The sequence below is a fragment of the Bufo bufo genome, chromosome 2, assembly GCF_905171765.1.
Source record: "Bufo bufo chromosome 2, aBufBuf1.1, whole genome shotgun sequence".
In the NCBI taxonomy this organism is placed as follows: domain Eukaryota; kingdom Metazoa; phylum Chordata; class Amphibia; order Anura; family Bufonidae; genus Bufo; species Bufo bufo.
This window is the reverse complement of record NC_053390.1, coordinates 24477431-24505284: the sequence shown is the minus strand read 5'-3', so window position 1 is coordinate 24505284 and position 27854 is coordinate 24477431. Positions and strand designations below refer to the sequence as shown.

At 45.5% G+C, this 27854-nt stretch overlaps 1 protein-coding gene across 1 annotated transcript in view; it reads left to right on the top strand.

Annotated features, from left to right (window-relative positions):
- The window catches only part of LOC120991124 (zinc finger protein 585A-like), a 2129672-nt gene that overhangs the window by 849996 nt on the left and 1251822 nt on the right, over positions 1 to 27854 (top strand). Inside the window, exon 4 of the mRNA XM_040420015.1 lies at positions 8598 to 8718. Within this exon, the coding sequence (XP_040275949.1) occupies positions 8598 to 8718 (121 nt within the window). The remainder of the gene's footprint in view (positions 1 to 8597; positions 8719 to 27854) is intronic.

Sequence of the window (27854 nt, the reverse complement as noted above, 5' to 3'; positions counted from 1 at the left end):
CTTGGGCATGTTTATTGTTCATTTCTGGTATCTTATTGTTACATTGATATCATTTATCCCCTGATGAACCTTGTGCATTACAAGGGGAAACGCGTCGGGGCTGTGCATTTTGTATCAAATTGGGACTTTGTATTTTGCATCGCTTTGTGTATCAGATGTGTATTAAATGTGTATCAGACAAGTCATAGGGCTGCGTAAGGGCAGGCTAGCCGAGGCCCATAGATAGAGTACTCCTACCATCGAGGTGTATCTCTGGGCTGAGCAGATTTAGATTAGGGTCAGCCTAAGGATAGGTATTGACCTCCTATTGGTGCCACTCGGTTCTTCTTCTCGCCGTCCCTAATTGATAGCTCTTTGGTTGTTGACTATGAGTATATTGGTCCTATAGGGACCTGTTTTAGTGTATGTATTTATTAAAAGTGACGTTTTAGAAAGTTGCCCTTAGTGATATTTTTGTTGGTATTGCAACTGTCTTTGAGATATTATTTTTCAGTGACTGTGAGATCTGTCCTCCAGCTTGAGCTGCTGTGAGAAATGTGGCGTATCTTAAGACTGTCTACATTTGGCCTCTATGTTTTAGACAGGATGAGTAAATATGCCCCATTGTTCCATCAGTGATCCTAAGATGTACAGCCCTGAGACAGAAACGCAACCACAAACCATGATGCCTCTTCTCCCCGGCCTAAACTACAATGTCACCTCCACTAGGCCCAAACCGCAATGTCCCCTCCACCAGGGCCAAACTACAATGACTCTTCCATCAGGCCAAAACTACCATGTTCTTCCCTACAAAGGCCAAACCAAATTGACCTACTCCACCAGGCCTAAACCACAATGTCCTCCTCCACCAGGCCCAAACCACAATGACCTTCTCCACCAAGCCCAAACCACAATGACCTTCTCCACCAGGCCCAAACCACAATGCCCTCCTCCACAAGGCCCAAACTACAATGACTTTCTCCACCAGGCCCAAACCACAATGCCCTTCTCCACGAGGCCCAAACAACAATGACCTTCTCCACCAGGCCCAAACTACGATGCCCTCCTCAACAAAGCCTAAGCCACAATGACCTTCTCCATCAGGCCCAAACCACGATGCCCTCCTCCACCAGGCCAAAACCACAATACCCTCCTCCACCAGGCCCAAACCACAATGATCTTATACACCAGGCCCAAACCACAATGACCTTCTACACCAGGCCCAAACCACGATGCCCTCCTCCATGAGGCCCAAGCCACAATGACCTTCTCCATCAGGCCCAAACCTGGATGCCCTCCTCCATCAGGCCCAAACCTGGATGCCCTCCTCCATCAGGCCAAAACCAGGATGCCCTCCTCCATCAGACCCAAACCAGGATGCTCTCCTCCATCAGACCCAAACCAGGATGTTCTTCTTCACCAGGCCTAAACCATGATGCCTTCTTCCACCAGGCAAAAACAATGTCTTCCTCCACCAGCCCTAAACCATGATGATTCTCACCCAGGTGGTCTTGGGTAAACTTTAGACAGGCTGCAATGTAGTTTTGGACACCAGTCTTCTCCAGTGTTTTTCTACCAGTGGACACAGGAATAGAGTTTTCTGCAGTTTGTTGAGTCTGAGCGGTGCAGTGTTTGAGGTACTCTGAGTAGATGAAAAACATTTGTCATGAAACCGGAGAACCCCCTTTTGTGCTCTTTAGCACTTGGAGAAGTCATTAATTCCTTCTATTCCAAATGGGGATTGCACCTTGAGCACTTATTTAATCTGCCAGATTGAGAGGTGGACATCAGAAGGTTAAAGCCATAGATGCCCCCTTAGATTATCCCAAAAATGGGTTTTCCAACACTTTTCGCACACCACAGGTCCCACCCTGATAAAATCCTTTCCCATGAGCATCGGAGGATCCTACACTGGACCACCATTGTGAAGTCAAGGAAGAGGGGGGATTTCCAAAAAACAATCACGTAATATTATTTTCGCCTGGCCCGATATTTCATCAAAGGAGTTTGTGATCACCTCATTGTCAACCTTCTGCAGCATGATCTACAAAATGAAGACAATTGCATATATTCCAAGTAGTGGCCCTCAGGATGTTGGTAGACGGAGGATAGTTCCTCATACTAGTGGTTATGTTCTCAAATCATTAACTGGAGGGGAGCAAGATTCCCTTTAGTTTCCCAGAAGGCAGGAGAATTAGGCTAGTTTTACTCTAGCGTTAAAACTATCCTCTGCCAGAGATCATCGTATCCGGCATAGCCGGAAAGGGCCAGAGCATCACCAGGCTCCATTGACTATAATGTGACCCTACTGGCTTGTTTCTGGCATTAGTGCCAGGATTTGGCCATTTTTTCGTGTGGCAAATTCCTGACCCCAATGGGGTCCAATTATTGTTAATGGGCTCGGGCAGGGAAAGACAAAATCTGCCCATGCTGGATACGATGAACTCTGGCAGGCTGTTCCTCTTTTAACAGTAGTGTGAAACCAGCCTTACTTTCTAGACCTCGATAAAATTCAGGGCAGGTACTTGGAGAATAGAAACGGTAAGTTAAAGGGGTATTCCTATACAGCACCTGAGACTCCCACATTAGCGCATTGGACAGTGACTGTGCTAGGTATTGGGATGGTGTGTTGTTTTTGTGGGATGAGTTGACTGTGTCATTGGAGCAAGTTGTTGCTCTGAGATGCCGGGCAGTGTAATGAAGAGGAATTAACGCTCGCATGGAGCACTGGCTCCTCTTCCAAACAGCTGATCTCGGGGGTGCCGGGTATCGGACCCCTGACCAACCCCTTTAAGGCCTTTGTAAGGCAGGGGGGGGGGGAATGAGGTGAGCGAAGGAGCCTCCTCTCTGTGTAGAACACTTAGATGCAGCAGTCAACTTTGTCTGCAGCATCTAGGGTTTAAATGGCTAGGACTGGAGTTATCTCTGATCCTTGTGCCCATTCGATCACTGCACCATATATAATGTGGCATTGAAGGGTTAACATGCACCTGCACTGTAGACGTGTACTCAATGTGCTCAATAAGAAACAGTTATACGGTTATACTGTGTTTGTCCACATTTGTGACTTTGATAACAATGTCCCTTACAGCTTAGACTATGACAAGTAGAGGTGCAGCCTGGAAATCAGCGGTAATCCACATGTGGTTATCATGCCAGGCACCATAAGACTGGGTTCACGTGTTTCGGATGTACTTTGGCTGCGGTGTGTCATCCATGCCACCAAATCCACACCTTCCGATGTGTTTTCAAGCCAACTGTAGCTAAAAGCACTTTGTGCTAATGGCCGAAAGGTTCTGCAGCTAAAGAGCAACTTACCAAGCGTCAATCAATATGGAAAGTAATTTTTTCTAAAGTCTGAAAGTTGCTCCAATCTACATTTTGGCTCCGTTTTGCTGCGGTGTGTATGCTCATTGTGTGAACTCAGCTTTATTTATGTGTAGAAAAAATGTAAATCCTTCTCGGACCTGTGACTCCTTTACATTATGGAGGCAGTGGAATCGCCAGTCATCAATCTCAGCCGCTGGAGTCTAATGTCTAGACTAGATAGGCCAAATGGTTCTTATCTGCCGACACATTCTATGTTTCTATATACATGGCTGCTGATAAATCTGGTTTACTATATACAGTGGATATAAAAAGTCTACACACCCCTGTTAAAATGTCTGGTTTTTGTGCTGTAAAAAAATTAGACAAAGATAAATCATTTCAGAACTTTTTCCACCTTTAATGTGACCTATAAACTGTACAACTCAATTGAAAAACAAACTGAAATCTTTTAGGTAGAGGGAAGAAAAAAAAAAAAAAAAAAATGATATGGTTGCATAAGTGTACACACCTTTAAACTAATACTTTGTTGAAGCACCTTTTGATTTTATTCCAACACTCAATCTTTTTGGGCACATTTTGACTTGGCAAGATTTGCCCACTCTTCTTTGCAAAAACACTCCAAATCTGTCAGATTGTGAGGGTATCTCCTGTGCACAGCCCTCTTCAGATCACCCCACAGATTTTTAATCGGATTCAGGTCTGGGCTCTGGCTGGGCCATTCCAAAACTTTAATCTTCTTCTGGTGAAGCCATTCCTTTGTTGATTTGGATGTATGCTTTGGGTCGTTGTCATGCTGAAAGATGAAGTTCCTCTTGATGTTCAGCTTTCTAGCAGAAGCCTGAAGGTTTTGTGCCAATATTGACTGGTATTTGGAACTGTTCATAATTCCCTCTAGCTTAACTAAGGCCCCAGTTCCAGCTGAGGAAAAACAGCCCCTTGGCATGATGCTGCCCCCGCCATGCTTCACTGTGGGTATGGTGTTCTTTTGGTGATGTGCAGTGTTGTTTTTGCACCAAACATACAGTGGCGGAAATAATTATTTGACCCCTCACTGATTTTGTAAGTTTGTCCAATGACAAAGAAATGAAAAGTCTCAGAACAGTATCATTTCAATGGTAGGTTTATTGTAACAGTGGCAGATAGCACATCAAAAGGAAAATCGAAAAAATAACTTTAAATAAAAGATAGCAACTGATTTGCATTTCATTGAGTGAAATAAGTATTTGAACCCCTACCAACCATTAAGAGTTCTGGCTCCCACAGAGTGGTTAGACACTTCTACTCAATTAGTCACCCTCATTAAGGACACCTGTCTTAACTAGTCACCTGTATAAAAGACACCTGTCCACAGAATCAATCAATCAAGCAGACTCCAAACTCTCCAACATGGGAAAGACCAAAGAGCTGTCCAAGGATGTCAGAGACAAAATTGTAGACCTGCACAAGGCTGGAATGGGCTACAAAACCATTAGCAAGAAGCTGGGAGAGAAGGTGACAACTGTTGGTGCGATTGTTCGAAAATGGAAGGAGCACAAAATGACCATCAATCGACCTCGCTCTGGGGCTCCACGCAAGATCTCACCTCGTGGGGTGTCAATGGTTCTGAGAAAGGTGAAAAAGCATCCTAGAACTACACGGGAGGAGTTAGTTAATGACCTCAAATTAGCAGGGACCACAGTCACCAAGAAAACCATTGGAAACACATTACACCGCAATGGATTAAAATCCTGCAGGGCTCGCAAGGTCCCCCTGCTCAGGAAGGCACATGTGCAGGCCCGTCTGAAGTTTGCCAATGAACACCTGAATGATTCAGAGAGTGACTGGGAGAAGGTGCTGTGGTCTGATGAGACCAAAATAGAGCTCTTTGGCATTAACTCAACTCGCTGTGTTTGGAGGAAGAAAAATGCTGCCTATGACCCCCAAAACACCGTCCCCACCGTCAAGCATGGGGGTGGAAACATTTTGCTTTGGGGGTGTTTTTCTGCTAAGGGCACAGGACAACTTATTCACATAAACGGGAAAATGGACGGAGCCATGTATCGTGAAATCCTGAGCGACAACCTCCTTCCCTCTGCCAGGAAACTGAAAATGGGTCGTGGATGGGTGTTCCAGCACGACAATGACCCAAAACATACAGCAAAGGCAACAAAGGAGTGGCTCAAGAAGAAGCACATTAAGGTCATGGAGTGGCCTAGTCAGTCTCCGGACCTTAATCCAATCGAAAACCTATGGAGGGAGCTCAAGCTCAGAGTTGCACAGAGACAGCCTCGAAACCTTAGGGATTTAGAGATGATCTGCAAAGAGGAGTGGACCAACATTCCTCCTAAAATGTGCGCAAACTTGGTCATCAATTACAAGAAACGTTTGACCTCTGTGCTTGCAAACAAGGGTTTTTCCACCAAGTATTAAGTCTTTTTTTGTTAGAGGGTTCAAATACTTATTTCACTCAATGAAATGCAAATCAGTTGCTATCTTTTATTTAAAGTTATTTTTTCGATTTTCCTTTTGATGTGCTATCTGCCACTGTTACAATAAACCTACCATTGAAATGATACTGTTCTGAGACTTTTCATTTCTTTGTCATTGGACAAACTTACAAAATCAGTGAGGGGTCAAATAATTATTTCCGCCACTGTATCTTTTGGAATTATGGCCAAAAAGTTCAACCTTGGCTTCATCAGACCAGAACACCTTTTCCCACATGCTTTTGGGAGATTTCAGATGTGTTTTTGCAAAATGTAGCTTGGCTTGGATGTTTTTCTTCGTAAGAAAAGGCTTTCGTCTTGCCACTCTACCCCATAGCCCAGACATATGAAGAATACGGGAGATTGTTGTCACATGTACCACACAGCCAGGACTTGCCAGATATTCCTGCAGCTCCTTTAATGTTGCTGTAGGCCTCTTGGTCGCCTCCCAGACCAGTTTTCTTCTCGACTCAATTTCGGAGGGACGTCCAGTTCCTGGTAATGTCACTGTTGTGCCATATTTTCTCCACTTGATGATGACTGTCTTCACTGTGTTCCATGGTATATCTAATGCCTTGGAAATTCTTTTGTCCCCTTCTCCTGACTGATACCTCTTAACAATGAGATCCCTCTGATGCTTTGGAAGCTCTCTGTGGATTATGGCTTTTGTTGTGGGATGCGACTAATAAAATTTCAAAAAAGACCAACTAGAGCAGCTGAACTTTATCTGGGGTTAATCAGAAGCACTTTACATGATGGCCGGTGTATGCTGACTCCTATTTAACAGGATTGTGAATGTGATTGCTTAGTTCTGAACACAGTTATAAGAGGGTTATAAGAGGGTGTGCACACTTATGCAACCGCATTATTTTAGTTTAGTTTTTAGTTTTCTTCCATCCACCTAAAAGATTTCAGTTTGTTTTTCAAATGAGTTGTACAGTTTATAGGTCACATTAAAGGTGGAAAAAGTTCTGAAATGATTTATCTTTGTCCTATTTTTTTACATCACAGAAACCTGACATTTTAACAGGGATGTGTAGACTTTTTATATCCACTGTACCTCATATTGTGTACTTCCCTCTCTCAGACCCATCGAGGCATGGGCTCCACAATACCTCTGAGGTATCCTGTGTTTTCCAGCACATTTCACAGTTAAAGATCAGATTGAGATCTGGGAATATGGAGACGTCAATACCCTGTCATGTTCCTCATTCCTGGACAGTTTTTGCAGTGGGGGGAGGGGGACATTTTCCTACTGACAGAGGGCACTGCAGCCAAGAAGAGTACATTCTGTGCAATGTTAAGTTAGGTGATACATGTCACATCCAAATGATTGTACTGGAGCTTCACTGGACCATGAAAGTCAAGTGAGCGTGTGGACACAAGGCGCAAGGTCACAACCAGGTGTTGAATATATAGATAAGGTTTATTGGGAGACAAGTGAAAGTGGAGGAGCAGGAGACTTGATAAAGGGGTCCGAAGTACCCCGAAATGCGTTGTCTCCCAATAAACCTTATCTATATATTCAACACCTGGTTGTGACCTTGCACCTTGTGTCCACATGCTCAGTTGACTTTCACGGTCCAGTGGAGCTCCAGTACAATTGATTTTCCGGTAGGCGGTCTGTCCCTGTAATTTCTCCAGCTGGCCTTCATTGGAGTTGCACCCAAGACTGGTGCAACCTAAACAGGTGAGCATAATTAACTCACCCATGTTTGAAGGACACCATATATCTGACATACTCACCCTATGAGCGCCTTTCTCTCCTTGTGGCCATCACTTGCGACATCCAAATGATGTCAGGACCCACAATTTCCAGCAGAACATTGCCCAAGGCATTACACTTCCTCCACCGACTTTTCTTCCAGTAGTGTATCTGGTGCCATCTCTTCCACACGTAAGAAATGCACATGCACCCGGGTGTCCACATAATGTAACATAATTCATCAGTACAAGCCACCTTCTACCCAGGTAAGTGACACACACATACCCGTCCGTCCACGTCGTGTAACATGATTCATCAAATCAGGCCACTTTCTACATCCATTGCTCGATGGTCCAGTTCTTCTGATCATTTCTGTAGTAGCTCTTTTGTAAGATAAGACCCGATGGACTCACCTTCACCCCCCACAAACATGAGCCTGTCACCGGTTTCTTGGTTGTGACTTGTTGGAGAACTTTTGGTAGGTACTAAATACTACATAGTGACAACATCCCTGAAGACAAGCTGCCCTGGAGATGATCTGACCTAGTCTTCTGCACATCTCACATTGGTCCTAAAGTTACTCAGATCCTTACTCTTACCCATATTCCTGCTTCCAACACATCCACCTAAAGATCTCACTGTTCACTTGCTGAAAAAATGTATACCCCCCAACAGGCCCCATTGTGACCAGATAATGGTTTTTATTCACTGCACCTGCCAGTGGTATTAAAGAGAGTGCCTTATCTGAGCCACCAATGTCAGACAGGTGTGGCCACTCTTCATTCATTGCTAGCTAAACCTAGAAGTGAAGGAGCTGAGAGAAGTGTCTGATCTATAGACAGATCTACAGGAGGCCATGTATTCAGTCACTGTGTGCTTGTGTCTCCACAGATGGATCCAGGAGGAGAAATCCACCAGAGAGATGTCCCCGTCCTCTGTATTCCCAGGACTGTCCAGAGGAGAAGGTCCTGGAGAACCCTCAGGTAGATGGAGCTGAGCCCTATACACATCTACATAGGGGGTCCTGCAGTCATAGAGGGGTCATAGATTGTGGGGGTCTCTTATGTGGATCTGTTAGATTTCCCACCTGTCCGCTGTATTGTACTGAATTGTTACAGATGACAAATCAGGGGGAAGATCTGACTGATATTAAAGTGGAGGATGAAGAAGAGAGGATGGTGGGCGATCCCCCATGTAAGAGTGAGGAGGAGGAGGACATTCCAGGAGATGTCACCACAGGTATGGAATCATGAATGGAGAAAGTTACTTCAGATTCTGCCCTTGGTGCCTTCAGGGCAGGAGGAGAATCTGATCACCGGCTGCTGCTCTTTGATTGGAGATGTCCTCATCACATCATGAAGTGTTCCCCTTATCCAGCTGACGGCGATCTCTGATCAGATTCTTCTCTGATCCCGGCTGTTATGCAGGACATGACGGTCAGTCACATCCACACACCCACTGGGGATTATGCGGATGCAGCTTTTGTGTCAGTGCTGTCATGATGAACTACATGTACGCCATTGTGCAGGAAAGACTTAAAAGGGTATTTCCATCTTGGACATTGGGAGCATATTTCTAGAATATGCCCCCAATGTCTGATACGTGCAGGTCCCACCTCTCGGACCCGCACCTATCCTTAGAACGGAGCCTGCAAAGTGACAGAGGGTGCTCGGCTATTTTCGGAAGTCCCATTGAAATGAATGGGAAGCCAAGCGACCCCCCCCCCCCCCCCCCGTTCTAAGGATAGGTGCAGGTCCCAAAGGTGGATTCCGCACCTCTCAGACATTGACGGCATGTTCTAGCGATATGCCCCCAATGTCCAAGATAGGGCGACCCCTTTAAGCATCATGTTGGGATTATATGGATGTGGTCCTGGAGCTCCTACAACAAGTGACGTGAATGAGATTATGTCCAAATAATATTAATAATAAATATATAGTAAAGTATATAAAAAGCACCTTCATAAGACGTACGTCCTATAACATAACATCACTACAGCAGATACACAAGGGGACAGATCGCTCTACTACTCACCTAATGTCACTACCAGAGCTTTGGGACGTTCTCACAGCTCTGTTTCTCCACCCCTGTGATGATGTCACTACTAGAGCTGGGAGGAGTTCTCACTACTCTGTTTACTTTTGGTTTCTTTCACCACAGCTGTTCTTCATGTGTCTGATTTCCCTCCCTTTATATCACCCCTCCTCCTATGATAGGATGTGGATTATAGTTCTCACTTCAGTTGTAGCTCTTGCTTTAGTTTCTTCACTTGTAGCTATCAGTTCACTGGACCTGTGTTCTGCTGCAGCTAGCACTCCGGATATTGCCAGCCTGTCCTTGGATCCGTCTTCTCTGCGGCTGCAACACCGTCAGCTAAGTGTGCAGACATTGTTGTGTTCCTGTTTATTTTCTGACTGGATCTGAGGTGGCCACGGTTCCCTCCATATACTGAGTAGGGCACTGGTGGCCGTGCCCCTTCCACTATTGTAGGGGTTACAGTGGTCATTAGTCTTAGGCACGTGGGCATGCCTCGTTCCGCCATTTGGATCCGGGCATGTGCTTTAGCAGAATAGGGAGAGCGTTGAGGGTCGGACAGGGGTCACCCGTTATCCTCCCTAGTTCTGGGTCCAGTCAGTAGCTCTGTACTGTGTATTACTATTGTTGCTCACATACAGCCGTGACACCTAAAAATCCACAGGTGTTGCTCGACGGCGTTCACCTCCTGGCTCTATCTGGCCATCATTGGCCTCCGTTGTAATCGCATGTTACTGATTAGGTAGGAAGGCATATGCCTGTAGTATCTACATACTAGGCCAGAGGCACAGCCTAATACTTTGCCGTCTTTGTAAGGCTGCCGGGCTATAATGCTGTGGAAAACGATGTATTCCAGAGCATTATAAAAACGGTCAAAAGGGTTCTTTGAATAAGGGCTCGTGCACACAGCCATTGCTCAGCAATTCCGTGCATTGGGGACTGTAATTTTGGGGTCCCCGATGCATGGGCAACATCCAGGTGTATTCCGCAGACGGATCCAGACCAATTCAATTTGAATGGGTCCGTGATCCGTCCGCGCAGCAAAAAAATAGAACATGTTCTATTTTTTTGTGGTGCGGAGACACAGAGAGAAGCTGCAGAGTGCTTCCGTGCCTCAGTTCCACACCAACCTTCCGGATTGCAGTGATCGATCATGTATGACAGAGTGATCAAACGAGCACAAGAGCTGTGACTGACAGCCAGGCTTATACTGCCAAGATCGGAGATAACTCCAGTCCCGACCATTTAAACTCTAGATGCTGTTTAGTTAGGTGTTGCATGTCGCATTCCCATGATACCAGGAGCCCAAGTTTCCAGCAGAACATTTACCAGAGCATCACGCTGCCTCCACCAACTTGTCTTCTTCCAATAGTGCACCTGGTGCCATCTTTTTCAACTCTGTGGTGCCATTAGCCATCTTATTTGGAGTGGTTTGCTGGGGTGGCAGCATCTCAACGAGAGACATGAAGAGACTCGACCAACTGATTGGGGTCAGCTCTGTCCTGGGGAGACCCCTATAACCAGTGCAGGTGTTAGGCGAGAGAAGGATACTGTCCAAGTTGATCTCCATGCTGGAGAATAACTCCCATCCCATGCATGAAACGTGATAGCGTTGGGCAGTACCGTCAGGGGCTGACTGCTTCACCCCAAGTGTGAGAAGGAGTGCTATCAGAAGTCATTCCTACCTTCTGCTGTTAGGTTGTACAACCAACACCGACCCGTTTATTTCTTTAAGACTTACGAAAATAGCTAAGCAAACGCTCACTGGCCTATTTTTTTAACTCTCATATAAGTGAATGGTGAGCACACATGTGCAGTGCACTCTCCTTCACTTTGGCCACTCTCATATACCAGAGACTACTTCAGTCAAAGTGCTGGGACCTCGGCACAGATGGTGAGGAGCAGAATATTGTTATTTACCCCTGATAACTAAACCTAGAAGTGAAGAAGCTGAGAGGAGTGTCTGGTCTATAGACAGATCTACAGGAGGCCATGTATTCAGTCACTGTGTGCTTGTTTCTCCACAGATGGATCCAGGAGGAGAAATCCACCAGAGAGATGTCCCCATCCTCTGTATTCCCAGGACTGTCCAGAGGAGAAGGTCCCAGAGAATCCTCAGGTAGATGGAGCTGAGCCCTATACACATCTATATAGTGGGGTCCTGCAGTCATAGAGGGGTCATAGATTGTGGGGGTCTCTTATGTGGATCTGTTAGATTTCCCACCTGTCTGCTGTATTGTACTGAATTGTTACAGATGACAAATCAGGGGGAAGATCTGATCATTATTAAAGTGGAGGATGAAGATGAGTGGATGATGGACGATCCTCCGTGCAAGACTGAGGTGGAGGAGGACATTCCAGGAGATGTCACCACAGGTATGGAATCATGAATGGAGAAAGTGACTTCAGATTCTGTTCTTGGTGCCTTCAGGGCAGGAGGAGAATCTGATCACCGGCTGCTGCGCTGCTCTTTGATTGGTGTACCTCATTGTGCAGTAAAGGGTTAAAGGGGTCCAAGACTCTACCCCTGCCTCTACACACACACACACATGCCTAGACCTGCGATAATGACCATACTTCCCCGATGCCTTTTCCTTCCAATTGCCCCACGTCTATCTTTGTATCTCCCCTGCGTGCAGATAACAACATTAACCGACTGGGGGGTGCAGCCAACAGCAGGCCACAGCGGTGACCTGCTCTCCTTACGTCATGTGTTATGTCACGTGGGAGGAGGTACACTACAAATTGCTTGTTAATTAAGCTCTAGGTGACCATTATGGCATGGGCTGTTCTAGTGAACCCACCAGCTTCATGAGATCTAAGATCCTATTTAATAATAAATGTAGTTTGTGTTGAGGATTGTGATGACAAACAGGGGCATAACGGACGCTGGGCCCCATAGAAAACCTTTGATTAGGCCCCCTGTGACGAACCAAACCTCGCAGCCCCGCCTGACGTCACATTCTGTCAGGATCACTCAGTAACGTCTTGTCACGGGCATACCGAGAAATACGGACATTCCCGAGACAGTGGGTGACAGAAGATCTGTGAGACTGGCAACTCGTGCTTTGATCTGACAGGTTTCCTTGTGGATCAATAGACGTCTGTGTTGTTTCAGATACTGGCCACACCTCTAACCTCCAGGTGTTGCTATTGTGGTCATTTAACGTTTATTATTTATAGTTGCTTCTGCCACAATGCTGTGCAGTTTATAGCTTCAGTGACATCAGGTGTCTGCTGGTGTTTGGTTCTCGGCTGAGTTCCTGTTGCTGCCATAGCTACTGGAAAGTTAAGTGTTTCCTTTCCCTTTTGCATTTTGTTTTGGTTTATATGTGTGTTGGTATTCCCCTGCCATTTGTTGTAGGCCTGAGGCAGACTCCTGGTCATCCTTCCTTTCTGGAGGAACAGGTAGTCTCAGTCCTGTCACTATCGCCAGGGTCTTATAGGGTTAGTTAGGACTCTAGGTACCTTTTGTGTTTTGTTCATACTGATAGTCCGTTAGGACTGTGACTAGGGATTTGACTAGGAGGTGTCCTTCCTTCTTTCTTCCCTTGCTTTCAGGCCTTTTTCCTTGTTCCCTCTCCTTCTTCATTCGGTGTGGTGTCTCCCTCCCACACACGGGCGTGACATTATAAACCGCCAAACCGTCATTTTTTGTTAATTCGAGTGCAGCCATGGACTCGATTGCTGCATTGGCAGAACAGCTACAGGGTCTATCTTTGGAAGTAACTTATCTCTGCACAATCGTCCCTCAGATCCAGAGACCACAGGCTGTTGTCCTGGCGGTGGTGGTTACCAGACCTGTCTGGAGCCTAAAGTTGCTCTCCCGGACAAATTCTCTGGGGGACGTGATAATTTCATTTTATTTAGAGAGGCGTGTAAACTATATTTTGGGCTACGTCCACACTCATCTGGTGATGAGGAATAGCGAGTTGGTGTGGTGAATTCTTTGCTTAAGGGGGATGCGCAGTCATGGGCTTTTTCTTTGCCGACCTCTCCGGTCGGTGGACGTATTTTTCAAAGCCTTGGGTCTGATCTATGATGACCCGGATCAGACCTCCCAGGCCAAAACCAAGCTCCGTGGCCTTCGTCATGGAGATCGTTCTGCGGAAATGTATTGCTCTGAGTTTAGGAGGTGGGCTACGGATACTGAGTGGAACGATCCGGCTCTCTGTAGCCAGTTTTGTCAGGGATTATCTGAGAGCCCGAAGGACGTTTTATGAAACTCCTGTGTCTCTGGAGGCTGCTATGTCTCTTGACATACACATGGATAGACGCCGAGAGAGAGATCTAGGGGCGTTCTATCACATGATGTATTGTCCTCCTCTGGCACTTTGAGTGAAGATACTCCTGGGTTTATATCTGGGTACTAATCCATGCAATTAGGGGGAGCTACTCCTGGATCTGCTTTTAAACGTATTAGTTGTAGGAAGGGAGTGTGTTTTTTCTGCGGACAAAAGGGACATTTTATCAATGTATGTCCATGCATTCAGCGTCAAAAAGAAAAGGGGACGTCTAATTCCCATCTGACTCTTGGAGGGGTGAGAGGAGAGTCAGTGAACGTGCATTTGTCTTTGACTGGTATTACCCGATTTCTCCTGACTGCCGAAGTGGCGCTACAGTGAAAGACTGAGGGGAATGGGATATTTATCGACAGTGGGACCGGGGTGAAGCTGATTGATGCTCAGTTCACTCGTATGCATGGTTTGTCACCAAGTGCATTAGAGAAAAACATTTCCATTTTTGCTATTGATTCTGCAGCTTTAGCTCAGAAGTGTTTTTCTCAAGTTGTGCATGATATAAGATTAAGAGTGGGTGACTTTCATCTAAAGCCCGCCCATCAAAGCCGGTGACATTACCGAACACACTGCTGGACCGAAGCCTCCGCCCGGCAGTGTGTTATTGTAAATAAAAGAGCCCGTGCTCTGCTCGATTCTGCGCAGGGCAAGGGAGCGCATCGGGGGGGGGGCTTCCTGGGTGAAATTATGGGTATATCCATGGTATCTGTGGTCTGCTGGTGTTTGGTTCTCAGCTGAGTTCATGTTGCTGCCATAGCTACTGGAAAGTTAAGTGTTTCCTTTCACTTTTGCATTTTGTTTTGGTTTATCTGTGTGTTGTTTTTCCCCTGCCCTTTGTTGTAGGCCTCAAGCAGACTCCTGGTCATCCTTCCTTTCTGGAGGAACAGGTAGTCTCAGTCCTGTCACTATCGCCAGGGTTTTATAGGGTATGTTAGGACTCTAGGTACTCCTGCGTATGAACTCGCATACCTTTGGGTTCTGTTCATACTGATAGCCAGTCAGGTCTGTGACTAGGGATTTGACTAGGAGGTGTCCTTCTTTCTTCCCTTTCTTTCAGGCCTTGTTCCCTCTCCTTCTTCGTCCGGTGTGGTGTCTCCCTCCCACACACGGGTGTGACACTTTTTTTTTTATCAGATAAATTTTTATTATCAGTTTTTTGTCTTTCTCAAGCATCAGTAAGACATTGTTTACAAACAATGGGCATGTACAATATCAATCATATATAGTATATACAATACACACCACATGACAACAAAAGACATGGCATAAATCTATGCATAGAGTCAAATAGAATATGCAATTTTAACGTAAACCCTTAACCACCCATCAACAAGTAACCCTACAATCCCACCCCCCACCCAGACCCCACAAGAGCAGGACACAATCATGGTGGTTTCTCTTCAGCTCCACATTCCTGGAGCGCCGGCACCATACTAATATCTCTTATATTAACAATCAGCATCAATTCCCAGTCACCTATACATCCATAAGGTATTATTATTCAACTCATGCACCATACACTGTTTACATCTAGAACAGTCTTCATCAATTATCAGCTGGCGTGACACTTTTACCAAGATGTGACGTTCAGCAGTTAGTTTTTCACAGACAACCCCTGTCCACACGGGCACAGGGAGACATGGGGAGTGAGAGACGGTGGCCCACATGACCTCCGGCACACTTGCAAACACCCCTGACAGGCTGAGAGAGTCCTTTCACTGCCCCAGTAAAACAGAGATGGTTCCTTTCATATTTTCTTAACCCATGAAATATGAGGAAAATATGGAAAAAATATGAAGTCTATGGATTGGAGGTGACTTTCAGGTCATCTTCCTTCTTGTACCAACCAGCTGTGTGATAAGGATCTGTCCTTTTCTTCTGAAGTTCGCTGCCCAGGCTAAAGGTGTGAGACCTCCTACAGGAGCCACCCAGACTGGGAAGAAGCACTTTGTGGCGAAACCAACCTCGCCACTGGGTTTTGGAGAGGCCTGTTTACCAGCCTCTTGCCCTATGACTATGGCCCCGGGACATATTACCCTTCAAGAACAGTGTAACAGAACTATGCCGCATGTCTGGACTGTTAATAGGACCGAACGCGGTCAGCGGTGTATACTAAAGATTCTGTGGAACTAAAATCGGATGCGCAAATACACGAACACCGCTGACCCTTACCTTCTTCCATACGGAACTTTCAGCTCCAGAGACTAAGTCCCGTTCGAAGATGGGACTTAGTCGTTTTTCGGCATGAAATTGACCGACCGCACAGCCCAAATCTATGGAACTGTTTTGGGCAGGAAATTGTGCTTGCGGTCGGTCATAAAGGACTTCCACTTAACTTTTGATCCGCTGGAGGGATTTGTGTAATTTTTGGAAGTGGTTATATTTGATGTATGCTGCGTTTAAATATGTAATTTTTATGGAGATGGAATGTATGGTTTTAAAGTTATAGAGTATGTTTAAAAACTGTATTTTTACTGTCTGTGATAGTTATGTTAATCCATAATTATATCACAGACAGAAGGGAGGATTTTGTGTGTTTGGGTGGGGATTCCTGTCCTGTTGTTCCACATGTGTATTGGCGATTTCCCTTTGTCCTGAGAGATAATTGGATTACTCCCCGGTTGTCTCCAGGACAGAGAGGAGGAAACCATGATGCATTGTGGGGATGTGTTGTGTCTGTATCCTGAATTGCTACATATCTGTCCTGTGTCGCAGTCTCCCTTCTGGTCCCCTAGGGGCGTGAACGATTGGTTGCTGTACTTACATTGTATGTGTTGTAATATATTGATTGGTTGTATTTCAAAACCCTGTGGGCAGTACTATGTTTTTGGTTTGTGAATAAAAGAGGCTGTACGTGAAGTACAGTCAGTTCCTGTTTTATACCTTCATGAAGTCTTGGCTCATGTTCGGCTCATGGGATAACTACACTCTTGGGGATTGCTATATCATAATACTCCCCTGAGTATAAGCTCTTGTAAGAGCTTGCTCCTGGTTCCTGTCTCTGGATTTAGGAGAGGTTCACCCACTGGAGCCTGAAGCCTTGTCGTAGGTCCAGGGTGGGTAGGAGACGGCGAGACCTCCACCAAGCTTCGGCGGTTCGTGGGGTCTGCAGTGCTGACGGTGTCGAGTGGAGTGCTTGGAGTCCTCTGGAAGCACTAGGAGCACCTATCGACGGAGGTACCCGGTCGGGGTGCTAGGCGTTCCGTTACATTGGTGGCAAGCAGTGGGATGGCGTCCTAGTGTGAGGAGAAGCAGCTCGGAGACACCGTTCGTGGAGTATATTGAGGGCAACGCTAGTATCCGTACAGCGCCCCTGGCTACAGCAATATGGATGCCGTTGGTTCCTGCACAGCATTCCATGAGGAAGATCACCCGGATTACAGGGATGCAGAGCGGAAAGGCGTATGGCACCAGGCCCTGGAGGACATGCAGCGTCGGAGGGGTGAGTGTCTTCCCAGTGAGGAGCAGAGATTGCGAATGCAATTGGCGCTGCGACTACCTCTACTGGGAGAGCAACCATTGACGGAGTGGGTGTCAGAGCTTGAGACACTGGTATGGCAGGAAACCTGGCTGGATGACGCTTACCAAGCACTATGGTGGGACACAGTACGACAGTCTCCAAGGATGGAGGAGTACGCCAAGCCCGAAGGTGAGGAATATAATTGCCCTGGGTTATTGTGGGAGTCTTTTGAAGACATTGACTTTGGGAGCACAGAAGAGTCTAGATTTTGGGACATTACTGACTACAGGTGGGACTTGCACAATTGGCCTACAACTAGTGGAGTGAGGGCAGATCTGACCTTTCTGGTCCAAAGGGAGTGGGAGCTGAAGCAAGATTATCAACAGTTGTTTCACTCCATTCAAGCCCAGTGCAAGATACAAGACAGTTGGATACCAGGCCCCAGACCTGCAGCCCTACCCCTGGCAAGTCACAGCTGAGGTATCCCCTACTTCCTCACCAACTGTGGAAGTAGGGGACTTCATAGACTGGTACTGGGAGGAACCCCAGTCGGCAGGTGGAGATGGGACCGTAGTCACTCCACCATCCCAACAGGGTGGCTGGGCAGGCGGCCCAGATCCCCAACTGCCACTGGGAGTACAGGGAGAGGAGATTGTCGGTCCCTCAACTCTGCAACGACCAGAATCACTGGTAGTGGAGACAGCCGGTCTCACTACCCAGCGGCAGTATACTCTACAGGGAGAGGAGACAGTTAGTCTCTCTCCCCAGCGGCAGATGCGGTATCCAGAGGAGGAGGTAAGCGATTCCTCCTCTCCACAGCCGATCTGCAACAAGGTCCTGGGGATAGGATTCCCTGACCACATCCCAGCGGAAGAGCTGGCATCTGGGCAGAGCGCAGTCGGCCTCTGCCCTCCTCTATCCTCTTCTCCAGAGGCTGACTTTCCACAGGCTACCCCAGCGGAAGAGCTGGCATCTGGGCAGAGCGCAGTCGGCCTCTGCCCACCAAGTACCTACAGCTCCAAGCTATAGAACTAGGAGCAACTATCGACGGAGGTACCCGGTCGGGGTGCTAGGCGTTCCGTTACACACTTTTTATGAGGTTTTGTCATGATGATATCAGAGTGATGGATGTATAACCTTGCAGGGAGTGCTCCTCTGTCCAGGAAGATTCTTTTGGCATGGAGGTGCTAATTGACTCTGATCTGTGAGCTGTGCTAGCAAGGTGAATTACTTCTGTGTTAAAAAAAATAATAAAATTTTTTAACTCCTGCACACAAAGAGTTAAAAAATTTTATTGTGATTTTTTGTGATTTTAAAACCGGACGCACGATTTCTTCGTATTGCTGAGATCGCGAAGCGTCACAATAGTACAGTTAGATAATGACAGATAATGTGAAAGTCAGTTACCGGATAGATGTGTAGACCTTAGTGCTGCAGTCACATGGGATTCCAGCAGGGTTTCCTGGCCTCCTCCAACACGATACATGGCATGACCTCTCTTCAGAAGAAAGAAAATGACCACTGCCCTGTACGGGAAATTAACCCTTAGGGTCCATTCAGACGTCCGTAGGTGTTTTGAGGTCCGCAAATTGCAGATCCGCAAAACACGGACACTGGCAATGTGCGTTTCCGCATTTCGCGGACCTCACATCGTCAGCACTATAATAGAAAATGCCTTTTGCCAGTTGCGGACAAGTATCGGACATGTTCTATTTTTTCGGGAATGGAATTGCAGATCCAGAAATGCAGATGCGGACAGCACACAGTGTGCTGTCCGCATCCGTTCCAGCCTCATTGAAAATGAAAATTGCGGAACGGATCTGGACCCAAGTTGCGGACGTGTGAATGGACCCTTAGTCGGTCATGCCCCTCCCACCCCCTTGTAGGATTCCACTCTCCCTCCCTTTGGGTCTGGTAGCTAAAACTCCAAAAAACAAATATGGATCATAACTGCTCACCGGAAGCTCATAGGTTGGCGGCTCTGGTGCCAATAGATATGGTGGGATCCCTGATACATTTGGAGACCAAACACGGCGTTGCTGCTTGGCTCCTACGATGAGTTCTCCATATCTCTCCTTCCGGGGGTCCTATAAGCAAGGGAGGCTCAAGGGAATGTTCAGCTGGTTCCCAGGATATTGAAGTACCCGGTATATGGCTAGGGCATACGTTAATTTCATAACTCCTTATGAACTTGCAGTTCCAGACTGTCTAGGGGACTTCTTTGATGCAGTTGACCAGCTCAGGTACCCAGCAAGGGGTCGTGTTATCAGAGAAGCTTGCTTCCATTCCGGCTGCTGGAGGTGTGAAATGTTATCACTTCGAGGCTGTGCCACCTGTGGAACCTATTTCCTATGGCAGATGCCCGTCACCCTTGACAGCAAATTGGCAGGCATCAAATTATATTTCCCAGATCACAGACAATGGTGTCACATGCTGCAACTGTGATACGACAGTCTCAGAAAGTCTCAAAAAAGTTGGATGGATTTTTTTTTTTTGCGACTGTTGCAGCATATCGCATGTCTCAAGGCAGCACCCTTGACTATCAGTAAAAAAAAAAATTGCTTCACTTTTCGGTGACAAGTCGCCATGTAGCCAAACCCTAATGCTGTGGACTATGATTGCCCACAGTTGTCTCATGCAATATACTGACATGTCACTCTGTATATAACAATAGCACCTGTGAAAGGGAGAGCACAGATGCACGCATTGTGCCACTTGTGGATTAACATATATTATTAATTGTCATAATGCATGCCTGCTCCCCCTCCCCTACGCAGCGAAATATTATAAAGGCAGAACCAAGCTCATTACGTAAATACAGCACCTGAACCAATACAATCAATACCGATAACATAGCCTATACATCCATGCAAAATCACTAATTCCAATTTTTATCTTAACAGAAAATCCCGTTAAGAATTCTGCAGAAAACTACATGTTATCACTAAATTATAAAGCAGAAGATGAAGATATCATGCAGCGCTCTTCGGACGAAAACTTTTATGTATATCCAAGACTTCACAGGACATCTCTATTATATAATCCCATTCATCATGAGGAACCTTCTCATGACCAATCACAGATAGTTTCCACAAGTAAAGGTCAGAAAGGGGGTGAAATGTTTCACTATGGTAATCAGTTTGCAAAAATATCAAGTCTTTCTACACACCGAATTCAAAGAGGGGGAAAGCCATACTCTTGTTCAGAATGTGGGAAGTGCTTTACAAACAAATCACATCTTGTTTTACATTTGAGATGTCACACAGGAGAGAAGCCATATTCATGTTCAAAATGCTGGAAATGCTTTACAGATAAATCAAATCTTGTTAAACATGAGAGAATTCACACAGGTGAGAAACCATATTCATGTTCAGAATGTGGGAAACGTTTTATAGATGCATCAAGTCTTGGTACACACAAGAGAATTCACACAGGAGAGAAGCCGTATTCATGTTCACTTTGTGGAAAATGTTTTACACAGAAATCAAATCTTGTTAAACATCAGAAATTTCACACAGGAGAGAAGCCATATTCATGTTCAGAATGTGGGAAATGTTTTACAGACAGATCAAGTCTTGTTACACATGAGAGAATTCACACAGGAGAGAAACCGTATTTATGTTCAGAATGTGGGAAATGTTTTACACATAGGTCAAGTCTTGTTTCACATCAGAGAAGTCACACAGGAGAGAAGCCATATTCATGTTCAGAATGTGGGAAATGTTTTACAGGAAGATCACATCTTGTTACGCATGAGAGAAGTCACACAGGAGAGAAGCCATATTCATGTTTAGAATGTGGGAAAATGTTTACAGGAAAATCACGTCTTGTTACACATGAAAGAATTCACACAGGAGAAAAGCCATTTTCATGCTCATAAAGTGCATATTTATTTGCACTCAAATTGATGAGGAAAGTACAATTTATTTATTTGTTAACTGAGTACCCCTTGAAAGGCCTTAATATTGTTCTCAGATGCCCCAATCAGTGATGAACGCGGCATCTGAGGGGTTCAATCGCTGTTCCCTGTCATTGCACCTGCTATTTACAAAGAAATGGACTTCATGACAAAGCAAATTTTTTTGTAATTTTGTTCTAGTTATAATAGTGGTATTCTTTAATAGGATTATAATACTATACAGTATGTAGGAGCGAGTTATCTGTTGCCCCTACACAATACTGTGCATTATACCAACTGATAGACAGTGATAAGGATCCTGATTGTTTTTTCTGATGTGTTTGGTCTGAAAAACCTTACACATCAGAAAAAAACTGTACCTCAGGATCCTTATCACTGTCTTTCAGTTGGTATAATGAACAGTATTGTGTAGGGGCAACAGATAACTCGCTCCTACATATAGTATTATAATCCTATTAAAGAATACCACTATTATAACTAGAAATGATCGAAGTTCTCAAAAATTTGATTCGGCTGCTTCACCAAATTTTACAAGAAAATTTGCTTTGTGACTAACTACTTTGTCATGAAGCGCATTTCTTTGTAAATAGTGGGTGCAATGACAGGGAACGGCGATTAAGCCACCCCCAGTCATTGATCCCCTCTGATGCAGCGTCCATCACTGATTGGGGCATCTGAGAACAATATTAAGGCCTTTCATGGGTTATTCAGTAAAAAAAAAAAAAAAGTACTTGTACTTGCCTCTTCCATTTGGGTGGCGTCACCATGTTGGCCAGTGTGGTCATACATCGAGGCGCACATGATTTCACACTCAAACGGATGAGGTAGGTATTTTTCTTTTTTTTCTTTTATCGTCATATCAGGGAAAATCTATTTGTTGCCATAAAGCATAAAGAAATTCAGCTTCACGGCTAATTAAATTTTTCTTGAAATTCGGATCAAATTCCACTTCATCAGCTTCAATTCACTCAACACTAATTATAACAGCCCAACTGGGACATAGAGTACAGTATAACCAAGAGTGGAATAATTGCCAAAGTATAGGATATAACTCTCATTGGAATCTTATCCCACTATCCTTTATTTGTTTCTGATGTGTCCTTTTTTGTAACTTGATTAATATAAATAAAAAAAATAAAAAAAAGAGAGAGAGGTGCAGATCCCAGAGGTTTTTTTATGACATTTACGAAAATCTTATGTAGCATTACCCTGAAGTGACGTCTTTGATGATTATCTTCTGTTTTGACTTGCTCCATGTTCTCCCACCTAAATTTGGGAAGAATTCAGGTTAAGGACCCTCAGAATTCCCCGAGCTTCTCTGTAACAAACCATTGACTGCACTGGTGGATTGTCATAGACTGAACTATTTTTGTCATCGACCAATGTTTAACATTAAAGGGGTTTCATTTGTTAAATAATTTTGTGTTTCATTGTGTTGTCCCAAGTATGTCCTTTGTAGGCCCAGCAATTTCTGTAGCTACGCTATTCGTTTTTGGCTTGGGGAAGGGGGGGCTATGATGTCATGGTGAACCACGCTATTTTAGATTTACTGGACCCTACTTTAATTCCCTGATAAAGCGATGAGTCCGTTTGAAGGTTATACTAAATGCTAATCGTGATGTAAAGCAACCCTACGTCATCCCCTTCGTCAGTGTAAATGGTTCTAAAAAAATAAATAATATAAAAAGGCCTTGAGTATACATTCAAGCAGTAGGATTTTTATATTAGTCCGAAAGACCAGATAGGTCATTAATATCAGATCAGTGGGGGTCCGACACCTGGCACTGCTGCTGATTAGATGTTTGAAGAGGCCATGGCGCTCTGATGTGCTCTACAGCCTCCTTGCGGGTAACCAAGTACTCGGCCATCCATTGGATAGAGGCTGTGCTTGGTTTTCAGCTCAGCCTCATTCACTTAGATAGGTCTGAGCTGTGCCTAGGCCATGTGAACGATGAACATAACATCACTGGCCTAGGAAGAGGCTGAGGTGCTCACCAGATTGCTGCGGTCTCTTCAAACAGCTGATCGGCTGGGGTGCCAGAAGTTGAACCCTGCCATTCTGATATTGATGCTCTAATCGACCATCCGTATAAAAATCTTGGACAACCCCTTTAAAAGCTTTCTTTCTGTGCCATGCTAGCAGTTGGTATACTCACCGGGCTAAGGATAGCTCTGGATCATATCCAGTCATATCTGTCAGCCGCTCATACCCCAACAAATCCCACCTGAGATGTACAGATTACAGAAGAAGCATGGAAGACCAACCTATTAGCTAGCAATGCTACCAATATTGACAATAGCTTCAACAGCTATCAAGGAAATCAGCTGATCTGAACTTGGGTTAACTAGCAATTTTTCCATCTTTGGGTAGCAGTTTGCTTTAAGCCACCTTTATAGGAATCTGGCATGGAGCTCAACAGAGGAGGAGCGATTTGGTCTACCAGCATCAGTTGGGTACCTCTAACAGAGACAGACCATGGAGCCCATGGGGGAAGTGGGCCCGGCTGTGAATGGGAGGCCCCATAACACTAAATAAGAATTGCTGCTCCCGTCCTCAGGCCCTGCCTTCTGGCTCCATGCTTCCCCTGTGCTCCCTCCACCTTACACAATTTGTGTCACAGCCTGTCCCCCCCCCAGCCTAGAGCGCTTTCTCTGTCTGATGAGCGATAGACTGGCCAAACAGCATTTAGCAGTGCTGCTGTTTGGCTGGCCTAGTGCCCAACAGTAAAAACTTTATTGAGCCGGCTGTTCTGCAGGACTGCTGCTGGCCCTGCCTGTGACCTGATTGACCACCATGACCGGGGACCAGAATCACTCACCAGACACCAGAACAGCGCCTCAACTCCAGCACCATGTGCTGTGTGTGAAGATCTGCCCTGCCATTGACACAGAAACAGCAAGCCACAGTGCACAGTGAGTCAGTAGCAGTGTGGGGGCCTGGGTAAGGGGGGCAATATGGGGCACTATCCACTACAAGCAGCAGACACAGTTCATAAGGAGACGGAGTGGGGGGCTATAATGGCACAATATATAATGAGCAGCACAGCAAAGAGCATGGTGTACCATACCACCATGAACTGTGACTGCTGCTGTTATTATATAGTGTACCATACCCACATGTAATGTGCCTGGTGCTGCTGTTATTATACAGTGTGTTATACCCCCATGTAATGTGCTTGGTGCTGCTGTTATTATACAGTGTGCCATACCACCATGAACTGTGACTGCTGCTGTTATTATACAGTGTGCCATATCCGATGTAATGTGCCTCCTGCTGTTACTATATAGTGTGCTATACCCCCATGTAATGTGCTTGGTGCTGCTGTTATTATACAGTGTACCATACCACCATGAACTGTGACTGCTGCTGTTATTATACAGTGTACCATACCACCATGAACTGTGACTGCTGCTGTTATTATACAGTGTGCCATACCACCATGAACTGTGACTGCTGCTATTATACAGTGTGCCATATCCGATGTAATGTGCCTCCTGCTGTTACTATATAGTGTGCTATACCCCCATGTAATGTGCTTGGTGCTGCTGTTATTATACAGTGTACCATACCACCATGAACTGTGACTGCTGCTGTTATTATACAGTGTACCATACCACCATGAACTGTGACTGCTGCTGTTATTATACAGTGTACCATACCACCATGAACTGTGACTGCTGCTGTTATTATACAGTGTGCCATACCACCATGAACTGTGACTGCTGCTATTATACAGTGTGCCATATCCGATGTAATGTGCCTCCTGCAGTTATTATATAGTATAGTGTGCTATACCCCCATGTAATGTGCTTGGTGCTGCTGCTATTATACAGTGTGCCATATCCGATGTAATGTGCCTCCTGCAGTTATTATACAGTATAGTGTGCTATACCCCCATGTAATGTGCCTGGTGCTGCTGTTATTATACAGTGTGCCATATGCGATGTAATGTGCCTCCTGCGGTTATTATATAGTGTGCTATACCCCCATGTAATGTGCTTGGTGCTACTGTTATACAGTGTGCCATATCCAATGTAATGTGCCTCCTGCGGTTATTATATAGTGTTCTATACCCCCATGTAATGTGCTTGGTGCTACTGTTATACAGTGTGCCATATCCAATGTAATGTGCCTCCTGCGGTTATTATATAGTGTGCTATACCCCCATGTAATGTGCCTGGTGCTGCTGTTATTATACAGTGTGCCATATGCGATGTAATGTGCCTCCTGCGGTTATTATATAGTGTGCTATACCCCCATGTAATGTGCCTGGTGCTGCTGTTATTATACAGTGTGCCATATGCGATGTAATGTGCCTCCTGCGGTTATTATATAGTGTGCTATACCCCCATGTAATGTGCTTGGTGCTGCTGTTACTATATATTGTGCCAAACCTTTGTGAACTCTAAGGTCTCATTCACATGAGCATAGGCCGTCTGCGCCCGTGCTGCGGACCACAAATTGCAGTCGGCAATGCACGGGCACTAGCCGTGTGAATCCCGTATTGCGACGCAGACCCATTAACTTGAATGGGTCCGCAATCCACAATATACGTCATTCTTTTGTGGTGCGGAAGCACGGTCCCAAAAGCCCACGGAAGCCTCCGTTGATCGCCATATATTGCGTACCCATTCAACTCATTGGGTCCGCATGGTGATATGGGATTCACACGGCCGGTGCCTGTATCTTTTGCGGCACGGACGGCCTATGGACGTGTGAATGAACCCTTACTGCTCCACAATAGATATCAACAGCAGCATTACTTTTACCTCTAACAATTTAATTAAGTTATTTATGGTGTTTTCTTTCATGTTTACTTTTGAACGCGGGGCAGGGCAGGGGTAGGTAAAAATGGGGCTGTGGGAGAGTAGTGGGATGGGCCAGGTATAGGGAATGGGGGTTAAATTTGGATTCCTGCTATGGGGCTCATTGATTTCTACGTATGCCTATGACCAGCACTTTATAAATTTCCCCGTTTTACAATCTGGTCTGAAGATCTGCCAATGTGAAGGTCTTTAAAGAAGCAGTCCAGATAGCAGGATAGGCCATTATCAAAGAATGAGATAGAGGCTTTTGTGTAGGCCTTGTGTATACCTATTTTATTTGATCTGCAACTTGTGGGTTGTCAGCCATGATTCCTTCTGCCCTCAAATATGGTTTTCCTAGTGAATGCTACATTTCCCATAATGCCTGGCATTGCAGTGACAGAGGGTGCAAAGTCTCACCACACTTCACTGCGTAAGGGAAGCCATGACAATCAGTGACACAGACCTGCTGTCCCCTCACACTGCAGGGTCTTCATGTTCTCCCATGTGATCCAGCTTCAGCATGTCTGCCCTGATATCTCTCTCTCCCATCTCAGCTCTTACATGCAGGAGGAAGGGAGACCTGTTTGAAGCTACCTCTCATAGAACCACAGAGTAGTATTACAGGACACACATTTAGGACAGGCAGTGTGAGTCAGGAGGTGTATATAACTGCAGCTAATCACTGTATACACTCATCTACTATACACTCACCTAAAGAATTATTAGGAACACCTGTTCTATTTCTCATTAATGCAATTATCTAGTCAACCAATCACATGGCAGTTGCTTCAATGCATTTACGGGTGTGGTCCTGATCAAGACAATCTCCTGAACTCCAAACTGAATGTCAGAATGGGAAAGAAAGGTGATTTAAGCAATTTTGAGCGTGGCATGGTTGTTGGTGCCAGACGGGCCGGTCTGAGTATTTCACAATCTGCTCAGTTACTGGGATTTTCACGCACAACCATTTCTAGGGTTTACAAAGAATGGTGTGAAAAGGGAAAAACATCCAGTATGCGGCAGTCCTGTGGGCAAAAATGCCTTGTGGATGCTAGAGGTCAGAGGAGAATGGGCCGACTGATTCAAGCTGATAGAAGAGCAACGTTGACTGAAATAACCACTCGTTACAACCGAGGTATGCAGCAAAGCATTTGTGAAGCCACAACACGCACAACCTTGAGGTGGATGGGCTACCACAGCAGAAGACCCCACCGGGTACCACTCATTTCCACTACAAATAGGAAAAAGAGGCTACAATTTGCACAAGCTCACCAAAATTGGAATGTTGAAGACTGGAAAAATGTTGCCAGGTCTGATGAGTCTCGATTTCTGTTGAGACATTCAAATGGTAGAGTCCGAATTTGGCGTAAACAGAATGAGAACATGTATCCATCCTCTGATGGCTACTTCCAGCAGGATAATGCACCATGTCACAAAGCTTGAATAATTTCAAATTGGTTTCTTGAACATGACAATGAGTTCACTGTACTAAAATGGCCCCCACAGTCACCAGATCTCAACCCAATAGAGCATCTTTGGGATGTGGTGGAACAGGAGCTTCATGCCCTGTATGTGCATCCCTCAAATCTCCATCAACTGCAAGATGCTATCCTATCAATATGGGCCAACATTTCTAAAGAATACTATCAGCATCTTGTTGAATCAATGCCACGTAGAATTAAGGCAGTTCTGAAGGCAAAAGGGGGTCCAACACCATATTAGTATGGTGTTCCTAATAATTCTTTAGGTGAGTGTATATCTGCACTCCTGGTCCTTTACATTTTATCTTCAACAAATACAGGGATATACAGAGGAAAATGGAGAGGGGAGGGGCCTGAGAATTGGGGAGGGGAGG